The 15,944-nt window shown below is 41.7% G+C and overlaps 1 protein-coding gene across 1 annotated transcript; it reads left to right on the top strand.

Annotated features, from left to right (window-relative positions):
* Positions 1–1,453: 1,453 nt before the first annotated feature.
* LOC121613968 (p53 apoptosis effector related to pmp22) lies at positions 1,454–12,033 on the top strand. Its single transcript, XM_041947710.1, has 3 exons — positions 1,454–1,811; positions 7,039–7,179; positions 10,010–12,033. The coding sequence occupies exons 1-3, from the start codon at positions 1,607–1,609 to the stop codon at positions 10,219–10,221; spliced, it is 558 nt and encodes a 185-aa protein (XP_041803644.1). The 5' UTR covers positions 1,454–1,606; the 3' UTR covers positions 10,222–12,033.
* Positions 12,034–15,944: the final 3,911 nt, after the last annotated feature.

Below are 15,944 nucleotides of genomic sequence, written 5' to 3'. Positions count from 1 at the left end.
ATTTGACACAATGAGAGAGAGATGATGCCTGGCTTCAAAACACAGTGAAATCAAAGGACTCAAATTAAAACACACAAATTACCTACGAGGATGAGCTTTCTCCATATACTATTTTGTCTATAGATTTTTTTCTCTTTACTTTTTATTTTCATCACTATATATTTTTATATTTCTAAATGTATTTCTGTTTTTTAAATTCTAAAAATATATTGTCATAATTGAGATACATTGTACACCACTTTTCTACAATAAAAACAATTCTCAAGGATGATGAGCGCTCTCTTCCAAGTTTAATTTTAATAATTTTGTTATATAAATGTGCAATGGTAACTAAACTCTTTCCTTTTCATTTCACTTCACTTCAGTTATCAGACGGTTTAAGTTCCTAGTTACTTTAAAAAAACCTGGTTTCTGCAGACAAAACATATGAGGAGCTTATAAAATATGACGTTCTGTAATAAATTAAAATATTCAACAGTACGTGGAAGCATACACAGCTGAAATGATAAGTTGATTAATCAGTTCGTCACTCGACCGAGAATTAATTGCCTACTTTCACGAAGTCACTTTTGATGCAGAACCATTTCATGGTTCCAGCTTCACACACGTGAGGACTTTCCTTTTAATCACTGTATAATCTTGAGGCGTGGACAGTGAAGGTGTCACTGTTCCAGATAATTACAACAGCATTTCTCACTGTTTTCAGGCTGCTCACAAAAAAATTAACTGACGAAGAAAATAATAAGCAGATCAATCCAGCATGAAAATATTCATTAGTAGCAGTCTAATAAATGCGCCACCTCAGCCAACTACAACAGTAAAATCCTACTTTTAGTACTGATAATAATCTACTGATTTATTATAGGATGACAGTTACAGAAGCTGAGTACTTTCACTTGCAATACTTTAAGTCCATTTTCTTCATTATACTTAAATACTTTTACATTAGGAACATTTTTAATGCATGACTTTTACTTTTTATAGTGTGGTTTTGAATGCTTCCTGCACCACTGACAAATACTGATGCTGGCACCTGAGAATGACTTGGTATTAAAATATGCATGAGCCTTATTGTAAAGAGAAGAGGAAATTAACAATACAGGAGAAATGCAATAATTATGTATTCTTTCTTTATATAACTAGTTTTCCTTGCACTGCCACCTTGTGGCTGTTCTCAGTACTGCAGCTCCTCACTTTCTGTCTCACTTTTCTCTTATTGTACTTTACCTCTGCCACTCCATCCACTCACAGCTCGGTCTACAGTCACCTGTTGTCATTCTAAAACCTAAAAAATGAAAGTTTACCACTGAAAAGACGCTCAGGTGAATCAGGCGCCTCAAACAGCTGCAGTTTGTGGGTGTAATATGACACAGTGAATGGGGCTGGGCCTGATTCATCTTAAACCAGACAAGCCCAGCCCTTCAGGTCCTAAAACAGGTTGCATTACACACTCGGGTGGGGTTTCTAGCTGGTATCCACACCACACCCTCTGACACAGCCTTTGCGCAAAGACGCACAAGACACTATTTAACCGGACGGACCACGTCGCGCTCCCCCACAGCTCGTCCCTCTCTCTGTCCCGCTCAACGCACTCCGATCGTCGGTCATGTTTCGCTGTGGGATCGCCTACCCCCGATGCAGGTGGATCGTGCCCCTGCTGCTGCTCTTCGCCATTATTTTTGACATCATCGCCATCGCCGCTACCTCCGGATGGGTCGAGGACGAGGACGCCAAGTCTCACTACGCCAGTATGTGGAACCAGTACCGAGGCAGGAATGACCAGTGGGACAGCAAGTCGCTCATGGAGTTCTGTAAGTATACACGAAACACAGCGGGACACAGGCTTGAGCGAAATAGAGAAAATACACGGGTTAATTCAGCCAATAACATGGCCTGATTCAACTGATGTCTCGCTGGGGTGTGATATTCAGCATTCACGCATTGTAACCTGAAGGACTCGACCTCTGATAACAACTAAAAAGTCCAGGCTGAGGCAGGAAGGAGGCCTGCAGCACTCTCTGCCAGGCGGCCTGAACTTTGGTCTTCATTATCTAATTTATAACTTCCAACCCAGGCAGAAACAGCGCAGAGCAGCCAGCGTTCATGCAGGTGCTGTATTAAACACTCAAACTGCCTCTTCTGCAGGTTAACTTTGAATTCCCCGTGTTTGAAATGTCTCTTTATGAGTGTATTTGTACAGAACCAACATTACAAAAAGTGTTTCAGTGGGATTTCCAGGCTCACAAATGTCGCATTAAGATGAAGAAGACAGTTAAAGAGGATGAACAGCAGCTTAGCATGTGAAAAAAACAGCGATCAGATCATTTTTCCATTTCTTTCCTTTAATTTGACACCTGTCTGTATCTGTCACAGTGCTTCGCTCCTCCTGTAGAACAGGTTGTGATGCCGATCAGAGCAGCTCTGTCACCTGTGGCTTCTTCTTCCACCTCCTGCTGCCGCCACATTTTCTTCTTTTAATCTGATTTTAATATACACAGAGATTTAATATGAGCTGCAGGCCAGTGTCATATCCCAAAGGTTCAATCATAGGCTGGATAACATCTCATGAAGCAGACAGTGGCAGAGCATTCCCAGCCAGAGCAGCAGCAGCAGCGGCAGCAGCAGTGTTTAGTGCTGATAGTTCTCCGCGGAAGGCTGTTATATCTCTGAAGGGAATGTTTGGAGGGTCAGATTGGGAATGTGTCTTTAAGCTTCTGAACCAGGCCTCAAGCAGATTTTGGCTGTTTAAAATAGTTTGTGACCTGCACAAATCAGATAAGATGGCCGCGAAGACCTGTTTACACAAACATGGCTATTTAAAGACAAAAATGTTAATGGGTTTTTTCTTCAGTGTGGACTCAGGAGCTCACTGACACTCTGCAATTACTTCGAACATTAAGTGAACAGAACAGGCTTCTGTTCTCGCCCTCTCCTCCTCTCAGGTTGGGTTTGTGTTATTCCACACCCACAGTCGCCAACAAAGACTGTATTGTTGGCCCTTATCAGACTGTGTGAAAACTCTGCTGGGAGTTCAGCCTCGTATTGTGATATATGTTCAGAAGATTTTTCTATCCTTCATCTTCGTGGTGGTTTCTGACTAGTTCATACGCTCTTCTTCACATTTACTTGTGTGAAAAGAGGCAACGTTAACAGTTTATGTGCTTCTGCAGAGTCTATACTCAGAGCTCTAAACGGCCGAATATTCCTCCACATTTTACTGCTGTTATTTACAGTGTGGTTGCTAGAAACTCGGCACCATTTAAGTCATTACAACCAAACCCGAGTGCTAACCGCAAATCCCAACCTCAGTGAGGTGAGTCTGTTCAACCCCAGGCTGAATGAATCTGCAAATATCTGCTGCTTTTTTTGGTCTTGCATAACAGTAAATTGAATTTTTGGGGTTTTGGACTGTTGGTCAAAAAAAGCTCTCTAGGATTTACTGATGTAATATTCACTGTTTTGTGACTTTATGTAGACCAAGGATAAATGGAGAAAATAATTAGCAAATTAATCAATAATGAAGATAATCATTAGATGCAACCTTTAGAGCAATGTCCACTATCAGTTATAACATAAGACTCAAAGAAATTCCTCTTTAATAGCTGTAGAAACATATATCTCTTTATATTTTTGCGTTTCATCGCGTGCATGTGTCCCTGTGTGTTTCTTAATGATTGCACAGTGATTTGATGGGAAGTTAATTAAAAGAAAGGGATGAATTCCTCCACTTTTTCACTCCATCTTGGCTCAGTGACAGCAGCCGTGGAGAGCCCTTTAAACAGACAGTGATGAGGAGCGACTGAAGAGGCCAAACACGCAATTGCTTTTATTTAGTTCTCAAGTTGCTGCTTCAAGTGTTTTCCAGGTATTTTTCTGGTCTCGTTTGGAGTATTAGATCGAGCAGTTTTGCTCTACGTCCGGACCGTGCGCTGCTCCTGTTTTGGCCGAGTCTCCTTTAGTCTCAGCAGGACTGAAGTGGTTAAACAAAAGATCACCACAGCTGCCAGAAGACTGCTGGCTGGATCTAGGATGCATTTTTGCCCAGAGCTCCCTCTGAGCATACTTGGCCTAAATACTTGTGCAGATATGTTGGTGAACTAAAAAATAATGAGGAAACAAACATGCACAGTCAATGACACTGTTGTCGTTTGGTTTTGGCCGCTCCCTGTGTGCCTGTGAATTCACTGCAACTTTCCTGAGGACTGCAAGAATAAACATGCTTTCGTGGTTGAGTGTGCCACTGGCAAAATGTGCGAAAAGTAGGTTACTACTGGTTTTATATAAGTCATTGCACATGGGTAGGGCGATGTGGCAGTATTCACCGTGAGACAATAAGAAATATGGCTGTACCGTCATATTAAGGCACAGCTTAATGGCAGCGTTTGATTTTTATATGACCAATGTGATGAAACGCCGTGATCTGAATTCATTCTAGTCTGCTGATTTTCTGCAAAATCCAAAAATATATTGATTTAAAATTAACTAACTATTACTGCTCTATGTGATGTAGTGTAAGAAAATTAAGAAAACTGCTCAGTATAATCTCCCAGAGCTCAAAGTGCTGTCTTAAGACTCCCAATTTATGTGACCATCGGTCTGATACCAAAAAATATTCAGTTTACTGTCACGTATGACATAAAAAGGTAGAAAATCATCATATAAATCGATTAACAATTGAGTTTCCCATTAATTTCCTGTTGTGAACTCGTCAACAATCGAGTAACTGTCTCAGCTCTGAACGTTTCTGTTTATCATCGTAGAGTTCATCCACATCGCCCGCTCCCACATTTCTATCATCTCTGCTGCTGAATTCCAGTCACATGACTGTAAACTCAAAGCTTTTCCCTTTTCACCAAGTTAAGGCGCTTCATAAAGTGTGGATTAAAACGTTGGCACTGTGTTTCAAGAGCACCAAGAGCTGCTGGCTGGGCAGGTGTCCCATTAAAATCTTTTCAAGGAAAGTGCAGGGTGTCAAGTTGATCCCTGCTGCCTGCATGAAAGCCCTTTTCCAAGAGGTTTTGATGAATATTATCCTTGACTGTTTGGCCAGCGCTGGTCTGAATACAAGCTTCAGAGCAAACACATTTGTCACAGCCAAATCCTTTATGCGGTGCGTGTGGGAGAGTCGAATTGTGTCTGAGAGTGTATTAACTCGGACAATTCATAGGTGCGTTTTCGTGAAAAAGCCACAGTTTTCCTGCGTGCATGTAGCGCAGAAGTAAAGTCTCTGCTAGTTTTGATCAGAAGAGGAAAACAGATGCCGAACAGCTGGATGGCATTATGTGGGAGTGATCGAGAGAGGCGGTTGCAGCGCTCGCCCACAGACACACCCAGACATTTTCACAATGCATAGTGAGCACAGAACATTCCCCAGCTGAAAACAAACAAACACACATCCATCAGGACACGGCAGGCTGAGGCACAAGAAGGAAACGCACACTCACCGAGGAAGGCAGAACCGGAAGCACCCGGGCGTGAAGGAAACAATTTGAGAGGAACATTTAGCAGCATCTTAAAGGACTTCAACACATTTTACAACATGTAGAGTTCCGTCCTTCCTATGTTTTGCTCATGAATGCGCACATGTTAACTTGGAAAACATCTGCGAAGTGTCTAAAAGTTATGCAGGCGCTCACGCGTCCACATGCAGGTTGAGGTTGAGTTCTGGAAACACTTTTAGTGAATTAAAAATCTTTTTACACTCACCACAGTGCAGATGATGGATTGTCACTGCTGGATGCTGGAATGCTAAGCTAATTATTTTCTTGTGCTTTGAACAGAAAACGTTGCTTGACACTTGGTAATGTGGCAGATTTTCTGTGCGGTTGTTTTTAGCCACAGCTATTATGTGACAGTCTGTCTTCCTGTATGGCTGAAATGATGATATGTTAATGGACAAACTTAAATTTAATCATATAACACGGGGTGTTTGGGTGCAGCTTTGCTCGAATTTTGTTTAAAAAAAATAGTTAACTTGTGTTTTGTGATCGTCCGATTCGTAATGCACAGAATCAAAGTGACAGTGTGACATCATGACGATGTTCAGTTGGTTTTTCTTCGTTTCTTGAGCTGCGGATTAGACGCTCCCACCCCTGCAGTAAAGTATTGACGATGCACACGATAAGTCTGAGTTCCTTATTCTGGTGCTGACATGATAATGTTAAAGAATCCACCGCGAGGAACATTGAACCAGTCGAACTAGTCTGCCGTGTGTCACTGTGTGAGCGATGAACCAAGCACCTCAGGCTGAGGTGGGTAGGGTAGTACCTGAACGCACTCACACACACCTGCATGAATAATTTAGGGTGTTGTCAGATCCAGTAACAGTGGATAGGGTGTGACAGTGTGTTCCACTGGACTTCGCTGTAGTCATATAGAAAAACACTTGGATTATCTGCATTAGTGCTGCTTTAGTATTTAGAGTTATTACTAGATAGTTACTGTTTTAGTTACAGTTTTTTGGCACAAACATCTACAACCAGCAGCCACAGGATGTCACAGGGCGACACAGAAAACGAAAGTGCTGTTGACGGTGAGAGGGCAGCCTGTCTCCGTATCTATCGGTATCAGCTTGAACCTCGCTGACCTTGTGGGGTGAGCTGTCAAACGGAGGTCGGCCGCAACAGTGACGGAAGACACATTGCACCAAGCATTGACTCATTTATTTTCCGAAACAGAGCCACAAAAACTGTGCAACCTACGAACTAATCAGATAGAAATAATGCTATTTGCATTTAGGACATCACGCATGAAATATAATTATCCGACATAAAACAAAAGCAATATAACAATAAGGTCCACATGGGACACGAAGCCTGGTCTCACAGGTGAAATCCTCCACCATTTTGCACTGATGGTGCTGCAGTGACATTAATTATGATGTTTAAGGAACAACACCAACTCGCTGATATCAGATAAATCCTGACGGGATAATCATGGGGCAGAACTACAAAAGTGTGCAATTCAAATACAAAGAAATGTTCTGATTGTTCAGAGTATTTCCATCTAATCTGTGCGTTTGTGTGTGTTGGACTCCAGCTTGGGCCCAGGCGGTGGCTGCTCTGATGATCATCGGCCTCCTCATCCTCATCGTCGCCTTCATCGTCTCCTGCGTGGCTCTGTGCTGCTCGCTCAACATCGCTCTCCTGCCCTTTATAGGAGTCCTGTTGATCGTTGTCGGTAAGATGCCCACACACACACACGCCTGAACATGCATACAGTCTTACAGAGTTCTGGCGAGCGTGACAGCGAATAAATCCTAAAAGTTTGAAGCGGAGTCAGGTGGAGTTGGTAGTAACAGAGGAGTAAAACTGAAAGCAGGACAAGCGAAGTGTGTCAAGATTCAACCTGTTTCGGTTGTACTTTGTTGGAAAATTTAACGAACTCGGCAAAGATCAGCACTCCATCAGATATGAGATGAGAAAGACACCTCGGGCCTCACAGATTCGGGCTTTGATAGTCCTCCTCAGAGAACATGTTTATGCTCGCATGTGAAGCCTTTAAAGGTTTTAGCAATTTTAACTGCGGGGAACAGAGCGATTAAAGGGAAAGTTTACCTTTAGCCCCTCAGGTTTTGAGTTTTGCTCTACTGCTGATAATAAAATACGATAATAATATAACGTGTTTCTCTACAAAAAAAAAAAATTTTATTGAACAGAAGAAGCCAAAGTTCTCAGATGCTAAATGTCTGAACACAAGCAGCCATAAATAAAATCAACGTAATTGTGATTTAAATCAGTACATTTGTGATTAAAGAGTGAAATAAGACTATAAATCTCACCAGGGATGCGATGCCGACTCCCTCAGCTCACTTCAATACTTGTTGCCACATGCACATTTTGATTTTTATATAATTTTGTGATTTGCAGAACGCAAGTGTTAAATGCACAGATTTTTACAGCCCATGCGGGAGGTGGTTTTGTTGCTGATCATGGTCCAGCTAAAAAAAAGAAAAAAAAGCACATTTTGGTAACACTTTACATTAAGTTGCACACATTCACCATTAACTAGCTGCTTATTAGCATGCGCATAAGTAGCATATTGGCTCTTTATTAGTCATTACAAAGAGTTTTCCCTCAATAACCTCCTAATTCCTGCTTATTGATAGTTAGTAAGGAAGTTGTACATGAATTACACCCTAACCCCGAAATAAGACAATAATAAGTGCTTTATAATAAGATAATATGCATGCTCATAATCAGATCAATGATGAATGTGTGTACTTTTTTTCATTAAATCTGACTAAACCAAATTAAAAGCTCCTCTGAATCCTTCACCGTTGCGGGATTAGTGTGTCATCAGACTGTGACAGAGCGTATGAGACATCGAGGTCGGGCAGGCAGACGAAGGTTAACAGCATACGTAAGAGTTAACATGAAGGAGGAAGTCAGACTTTCTTTAGAAATGGTAGTTTTTTAAGTGGGAGTGACAGAGGGAGGAAAACCTAACCCGAACCATGAAGAAATCAGGTGAACATGGCGACGATCGATGCGAAAAGGAGTGAGAGAGAAGGCGGGGAGGGAGCCGAAAGTTAGACGTTCGAGGGGTGAGTTCTTCTGTGACGTTGCCATGGGAACATCTGGTTTATTGTTTTCATCCGACTGACTCACCCGACAGATACTGTGAGAACACGGGACAAACAGAGACAAACACATAGCTCTTCACTGCCAAGCTGACAGGTGAGGCAGCCAGTCACAATTCACAGGTACGCTGACGTCTGCTTCCAGTGTGCCAGACAGACAGTTGGACGCCGTTTGTTGGTGTCACACTGCTGTAGCAACAGAGGAAATTGGCGCTTGGCTCCCACCGGTGGCACAGGATGACTCTCGCATCAGTCAGAGTGGAGGAAGATTAGAAAAGAGTAACCAGATTCGAGCTATGTTTACCGATCCCTCTGTAGCGCTTTCATCTCACCAGCTCGACACTTATTAGAAATAATAGACGTGTCTCTGATCTGCGTGTATATGAATCATCTGGGATCATTTCACAACGCTTGTTGGTGTAATCTGACGGTCGCTTTCTGGTAATTGGATGAAAGTGCAAAGAAAAAGAAGGTGGTTACTCCATCTTATCACATCTTTTTATACACTTTTCCAAACTTCACCCTGGTGTAATAGGTATCTTTGAAAGGTTTGGGATTTCCACTGGAATGTGGAATAAAGTGATGAGGGTTTGGATGTTTGTAACTTATTTAAAGTCATATGGAGACTGTTAGGAAGTTAAGTGATGGTTAAAAAAATATACAGGTATTCCGCTTTGTTGCATTGTTATATACATAATTTTACAGGAAGTAAAGTGAGTTTTCTTGTCTTAAACATCTGTTTAAGTCGCTTTTTAAGTTATTTTTCATCCCATGCTGACATGAACTGAAAGCAATGGCTGCCTGAAAGACAGGAACATGCACAAACTCCTATCTTAAGTGAAGTAATGTGAAGTATTTTGTAGCAAATGCGCTAAAACAAAGGCAGTATGGTCGTTTAGCCCCCGTCGAGTCACTGGTGACATACTGTTCGCCCTCCTCACCTCACAGGGCAAAAAGGCCAATCACGCTCTTTTGAGTAAAATTCATTCGTCTGTCTGCATCACACCTGACTCACTGCCTGCCATGCCTTGTCTTCGGGGCGTAAAGGGTAAAACATTTCTAATGACCGTCACACAAATCAGTGGCACACCTTTCTACAGAACATCTGTCTGGAAACTCTGACAGGCAGCCATCAGTGCCAGCGCCGTGTTTCAGTGGCAGATCTGATCGCCGCTGCTTATGCTGACTCACCTCATAGGCGTTGATATGCTGATGTCACTGTAACAGGCTCGTGTAAACGCATTTTCCACACCTTGCTGTTAGTGCGGCGGGTTTGTCCAGCCAGCTGCGTGACTGACTGCACAGTTGTTCTGTTTCCTGCATTTGTGCACAGTTTTCTGACTCCCGCTCACAGTGTGATGATGTTTCTTGGAGTGGGTTTTAGTGTGCTCTAACCTTTTCCACCCCTCTCTCTCTCTCCCTCTGCAGTGGTTCTCCAGGTCATCGCGCTGATCATCTACCCCGTCAAATTCAACGAGCTGATCTTCGAGGGCCACTACTACTACACCTGGGCCTACGGCTTCGGCTGGGGCGCCACCATCCTCTGCATCGGCTGTGCCATCCTCTTCTGCTGCCTGCCCCGCTACGAGGATGAGCTGTCCGGCCTGGCCAAGACCAAATACATCTACTCCTCCGCTTAAAGACAAAACCTGCACACCCGCCCAGTTACAGCCATCTCCACCCTTCACCCTGAGCCGGATCTGTGCTGGCCATTGAACATTTTCACACTGTACCATTTCACCAAAGATCCACAATGGCTCAGTTCAGTTAAATTTGGTTCCTGCAGTGGAGAAGCCTTCCTCCGCCATCCAAGAGTAGAAGCAAGATTCTTTCTGGAAGTGGACTGTGATTGGATGTCGCATCTGTTAGCCCACAGACCTCGATTTTAGATTAAGTCAGCACCATAAAAAAGTTTTTTTTTCTTCACATTCTGCATTTGAGTGGAACACATTCCTTATTTTATCTGTACTTTTGTACCTACAATTCTCAATGCAAGATCACCCAAGTGCACTTAACCTAAGGGATGTAATTATGTGTAAAGCATCGCTCGAGCCTGCTTTATTTGAGATCGCCTAAAACTTTGGCAGTAATTCAGAGGAAACATTTGCACAGGAGAAAGGAGTCATTAATCATCATTTGGTTTTGCCCCATTTATTATAATTAGTTTTTCTCAGTTCTTCAAAGCGTGTCCTGTCCTCTGTATGTTGCTTTGCGTAAGATAAGAATAATAAGCGAAGGCTTGGACTCAGAGGCTGAATGTAAGATATGGAACTGTATGGAACTGTATGTGTAGTTTAACAGTCGCGTTTGCACCTTTTTAAGTATTTTTTAAATTCTTATTTACTCATCAAAAGGGGTATAACTGTGGGAGTTTGCTGTGCTGCTTTTGTATCTATTCTGAACACTACTAATCTTACACTTCATGAGTAGACACTGTGACTTTCCTGCTTCACCGTCACTCTAAAGTGGAAGCAAATCGAAAAAAATCCTCATTGACTTTGACAATTAATCTGTCTCATGCACATTTAGAAAACAATTTGAGTACCTTTTTCCATTTTGACCCAGCCTTTTTGTAATATTCACTAAATGGTCCAAACCCATGCGAGCCTTCTTTAATGTTGTGCCCACATGTCAAAATTTTGCTTTTGAGGAAAGAATATAAACTCAGATGCTCATTATGTGCTTTCCTCGCCTCAAAGTGGGTACATTAAGAGAAAGGACTAAACCATTTTTCACAATTTTTCCTTCCTTCTTGGAGTCAGACAGACACACCAATCGTGTATTTTCTAAAAGCCTCCATAAGTTTTGATAATGCTCCTTTGGTTGACCGTCTGCTGAGACGAAGGTGCACAATCTCCTGACATACTGTGTATTAAACCTTGTGCCTTAGCTTCTTCAGTGTTGTGAGTCCTTGAATGTCCCATCAGACTCGTCACTCTGGTTTCATGACTCCTGCTTAATCCCGGTCACCCGTCGCGTGGCTGTTCATGCCAAGACCAACTTCATGCTCGAGCGAGAGCAAGTCATTTTGTTTTTATAACGCGTATCCCAGAGGGTTCTGAGGAAAGATCGCTTGTGACTGCTGGATGAAACGTGATGATTGATCTTAGATTAGTAGTCAAGTCTTTCAAGTTGTTTGTGAGGCAAATTAACTACATTAATGTAATTTGGTGGAAGTTTTAACTGACAGTGAGGGCAGATGAAGGCAGGTTTACACTTGAAGAAACTCTGCCTGCGTGTCTCGTAGGTGAGATGCAAAACATGCTTTTACATACGGGCATGACTGTGTTTTCAACTCCAGCTTAGTCACTGCATGGGTATTTACTGTCCTGTAGAGAATTAACTTTCATCCACCTCTGGAAATCACCCAGCTGTTCTTCCACTGTAGTATGAATTGATTATTTTTGGTAGTCTGTGTATTTTTATGCAATAAAGAGTTTCTTTTTTTGGAAGCGGTTACGTTTTCTGACTGATTCTTACAACGCAGCGGCCATGTTTATGTTCAAAGGGGTAGGGAGAGTGAGAGAGGAGGCTGCAGGAAAGAAGTATTAAAAAGAGGAGGAAAGGATAAAGAGGAAGGAGCCACAGTGGATTAACATAAAAATGATCAACACCTGCAGTGAAACACCTGAAATGTAGTTTTATCTATGTGCAAGTTTGAGGTTTTTCTTCATGACTGTATGTGAATAAGTTCAGAAAATTCTGTTGCAGCCTGCAAGTTGTCTTGGTTTTTGTGCTCATACTCATGTGGGGTTGTCCCTGCACACACCAATGCAGACACATAGAGAAACATAGCTGATAAACACGGCAAGGATCAACAGATATGAGTCACGGACACACCCGGAGAGCCCCACCCTGGGACAGGCCTCGGTGAGAACTAGACTTTGCTCAGCATGTTCTGACAGCTCCTGCTTCTCTGTGAAAGGGGTGGAGAGAAAATGGCGCAGAGGGCACGGAAAGAGACACGAGGGTGACAAATACAATGTGAGGGAGGGGAGGGCAGACAGTAAGGGAAAGTAAATGTGGGAGGGAGGGAGGGTAAACGTCAGAAGAGAGAAGTAAAACAAGCAAGAACAAGATAGACACTGAAGAAGACACTGTACTTTGTTTTAATCATATAGTCGTGTCCCGTCTCATTTTGTCTTTAGGGTAAATCTCAGGGCAGCACTGGCAGGGATTGACATGTTCAAGCATGAGGAACCTCTATCGCAACTACAGCTGCAGCTTTCCACTGGAAACGCCCACTATAAATAAAAAAGCTCACCTCAGCTCACTCATAATCCTCGAGCATACACTATTTACTTTCACCAAGCTTTACATTAATTTACACTGATTCCCATCCTTTTTTAGAGAGGAACCTCTTCTCTATCATTGAGTAAACTGATGACTTCTGACTAAGTGTGATATTTTATGGATATTATATAAATTCTTTGTTTTCTTCTTTGTGTCACTTGGCCATTGTTCTTTAGACTTTGGTTGTTTTAACTGTGAAGGACGAGGCTTTTTAGCAAAAATAATCTATACTATATCTATATAACTTAAAAAAATATCAATTCCGTTTAGTTTTTCTCACTCAGATGGATGAAATGCTGCGATGTATGCTTGCTGTAGATTTTCAAAAAGGTTTTCTCACAACCCTTAAAATCATGAAGTCCTCATGACAACCAGTGAAGCTCTGGCGACCCCTAGTGGGGATTGGTACCCCAGAGGTTGGGAACTGTAATTTACAGGACTGCAGAAATGGAACTTGATCACACTTTAAGTCCACTGAATAGTAGTGGTGGAAGAAATATTCAGATTTTATTACTAAATTGATAACATAGCAATCTAAAAATAGTCCATTACAAGTAAAGAACAGATGTATTATCAGCAAAATGTACTTAAAGTATAAAAAGTAAAAGTACTCATCTTGACAAAAAAAAAAAAAAACCCTGTGACTGATAACATTGTGATGACATTATTGGATGGTTAATACTGATTCATCAGTGTTTTTTGTTTTTTAAATTGTGTTTTATTATTGTAGCCAGCTAATGTTGGAGTAGTTCAATCCTGTGGTTCTCCTCCAAAGAATCACATGATAGATTATGATTTGATCATTTTTGAAGGGCAGAAGAAAAAACTTCAGCAACACAAATTATTTTTTTCTGTAACTTTTCTCTAATCTTTGCTTTTTTAATGAAATTGACCTCTTTGGGCCCCCAAGGGTGATTTAAATGAAACCATCTGAGAAGTTTGGAGGGGAAACGTCTCTGTGGTGGAACTTTAACAACTCATAGACATCTGAAAGGTGACAAAGAACAGAAGAGAAGAGACACAGACATAGACAGAAGCAGAAAATGTTGAAAACCACTGGCTTGATGTTTACCAATGTGCTGTATTTTGTAAGGCTTTCATATGTTTGTTAATGTGAAATCTTAATTTCAAAAATAACAGCTGTGAGATAAAGAAGCAAAAAAATTGGCATAAAATGGTAATAAAGTACACAAAAACTGCACTTAAGTAAATGTACTTTGTTACTTTGCACCACACCACTTCATAGTATATCAGACTCTGTCTGGAGGCAGTCATCATGGAGCCACTATACTTCAGAGGAGTCGGGCACGCTAATACTGTACAAATACAGTGAAAATTAGCTTAGCAAGCTAACTGATGATAAAACACCCCATCATTTTCTTTAATGTGCTTTTATTGTGAAGAAATGAGAAATGTCCGTCCTGGTTGCTGGCCCAGTATTACAATGTGGTCATTTCGGTGTGACTGGGTCAATGTTTGCTTTCCATTTCTCTGTGTCTCTACATGATCACCACTAGAGGTCAGGCTTGATTGGTAAATCAGCTCCTATGACTCCCTCATGTTCCACCTGTCCAGCCCACATTGCTTTCTCTCTCTCCAGGTTAACTTTTAGAGGAGTCTGTCGAGTCGAGGCTCTAAAAAGAGACATATGACAAGTTAATGTCAGCCCTTACCCCTACGCAAAGCTGCATTGAAAGATTTTCAGTGGGGGTGGGTTTCGATCTGCCTCCGAGGTGCTTTCCACCGAGAAGAAGAGCCTGAAGAACATTAAGATGTTCCCCGTCACAGTTCTCCCCAGGGTTCTCCCCGCTTTTCTGCCACATCATACTAGGAAGGGGCCTGGAGGCTTTTGGGGCTCTGGAGGAACAATCTGGGTTCAGAAGTCACTGTGAGGGACAGGCCACACTGTCAGAACTACAGAGACGTATGACTGGAGGACGTGTATAGGTATGTATTATGAGGCTTATAGATTAATGTGGAGTTCCTGGATCTCCAATACAGGTCAACATGATTGTGATTATCATAAACACACAATTTTAGTTGTGCAATGTCTTTTCAAAATAGAGACTGTTAATTGTTAGTGTTTGTTAAATATAAGATAGAGCACAGCAACTTATCAAGAGACATATTCTTGGTTATTTTGCTGAGGGAGGGGAGGAGGAGGACATGTGACAAAGATCCCATGCTGAATTCAGCCACAGGTACATATGTTGCATTTACACTGAGTCACAAGGTCACAAGTTGTTTTGTTTTTTTTTTTACGACAGCACAAGTACTGCATGTGCTGTACAAAGAGCTGCAGTGACATGACCACTCAGGAACAAAAAACTTGTGTCAGCTCTTTACAATGTGAGGGTTATTCTCAGTCAAAGTCTCAGTGAGTCAGGCTCCTCTTTTAGCTTGTTTCTCAACATTGTGCCAGAAATCTTCGTTTCCTGCGGTCAGATGGCATCAACGTAACTGTGGAAGGGGCCTCAGTGCAGACATGTACAACCCACAGAATTATCTTTCCACAACATTCAAGATGAAACAAGATTGTTTTAAACCAGCCAAGGAACATCGCAATTTCAGTGTCAACGAATTCCATAACTGTGGGGCTCTGAATTTAACCAATAATTGATGTCTTGATGCACAACAATAGGGTAAATGGAAATATTCATCATTCATCTAGTTGGATCTGAGTGAATGAAAAGTCAGAAATGCAGAAAAACGGCCACTGAGAGCATCAGACCAGATCTATTCTATTAACACATTATTACCACTGATGCACTAATGTGTAATTAGCAATTTACTACTGTAGCTTGTGGAGATAATGTTAGCTACATCATATACCTCTGGGTTGTTCATATTTTAAAAACTTATCACGTTTCCCATGTGAAATCTCGATTCCTTAAATAACAACAGCCGTCGAATGAATGTAATGGAGTAAAAAAGTACAATATTTCCCTTTCACACGTAATGGAATAGAAGTAAGTGGCAAGTATTTCAGATTTGACCATAAGTACAGTATGTGAGTACAGGAAATGTGCTTAGTTACTTCCTGCTCCTGCAAAATAGTCATGCTGATTAA

Source organism: Chelmon rostratus, chromosome 11 (assembly GCF_017976325.1).
Source record: "Chelmon rostratus isolate fCheRos1 chromosome 11, fCheRos1.pri, whole genome shotgun sequence".
In the NCBI taxonomy this organism is placed as follows: Eukaryota; Metazoa; Chordata; class Actinopteri; order Chaetodontiformes; family Chaetodontidae; genus Chelmon; species Chelmon rostratus.
The sequence above is the reverse complement of the archived record's forward strand: the minus strand, read 5'-3'. Positions and strand labels throughout refer to the sequence as shown.

What these genes read in the sequence shown, in the direction of transcription:
- LOC121613968 (XM_041947710.1), top strand. Translation starts at nt 1,607, where the DNA reads ATGTTTCGCTGTGGGATCGCCTACCCCCGATGCAGGTGGATCGTGCCC. An exon ending in CAAGTCGCTCATGGAGTTCT is followed by an intron (nt 1,812 to 7,038) that starts GTAAGTATACAC and finishes GTTGGACTCCAG; the next exon opens with CTTGGGCCCAGGCGGTGGCT. An exon ending in AGTCCTGTTGATCGTTGTCG is followed by an intron (nt 7,180 to 10,009) that starts GTAAGATGCCCA and finishes CTCCCTCTGCAG; the next exon opens with TGGTTCTCCAGGTCATCGCG.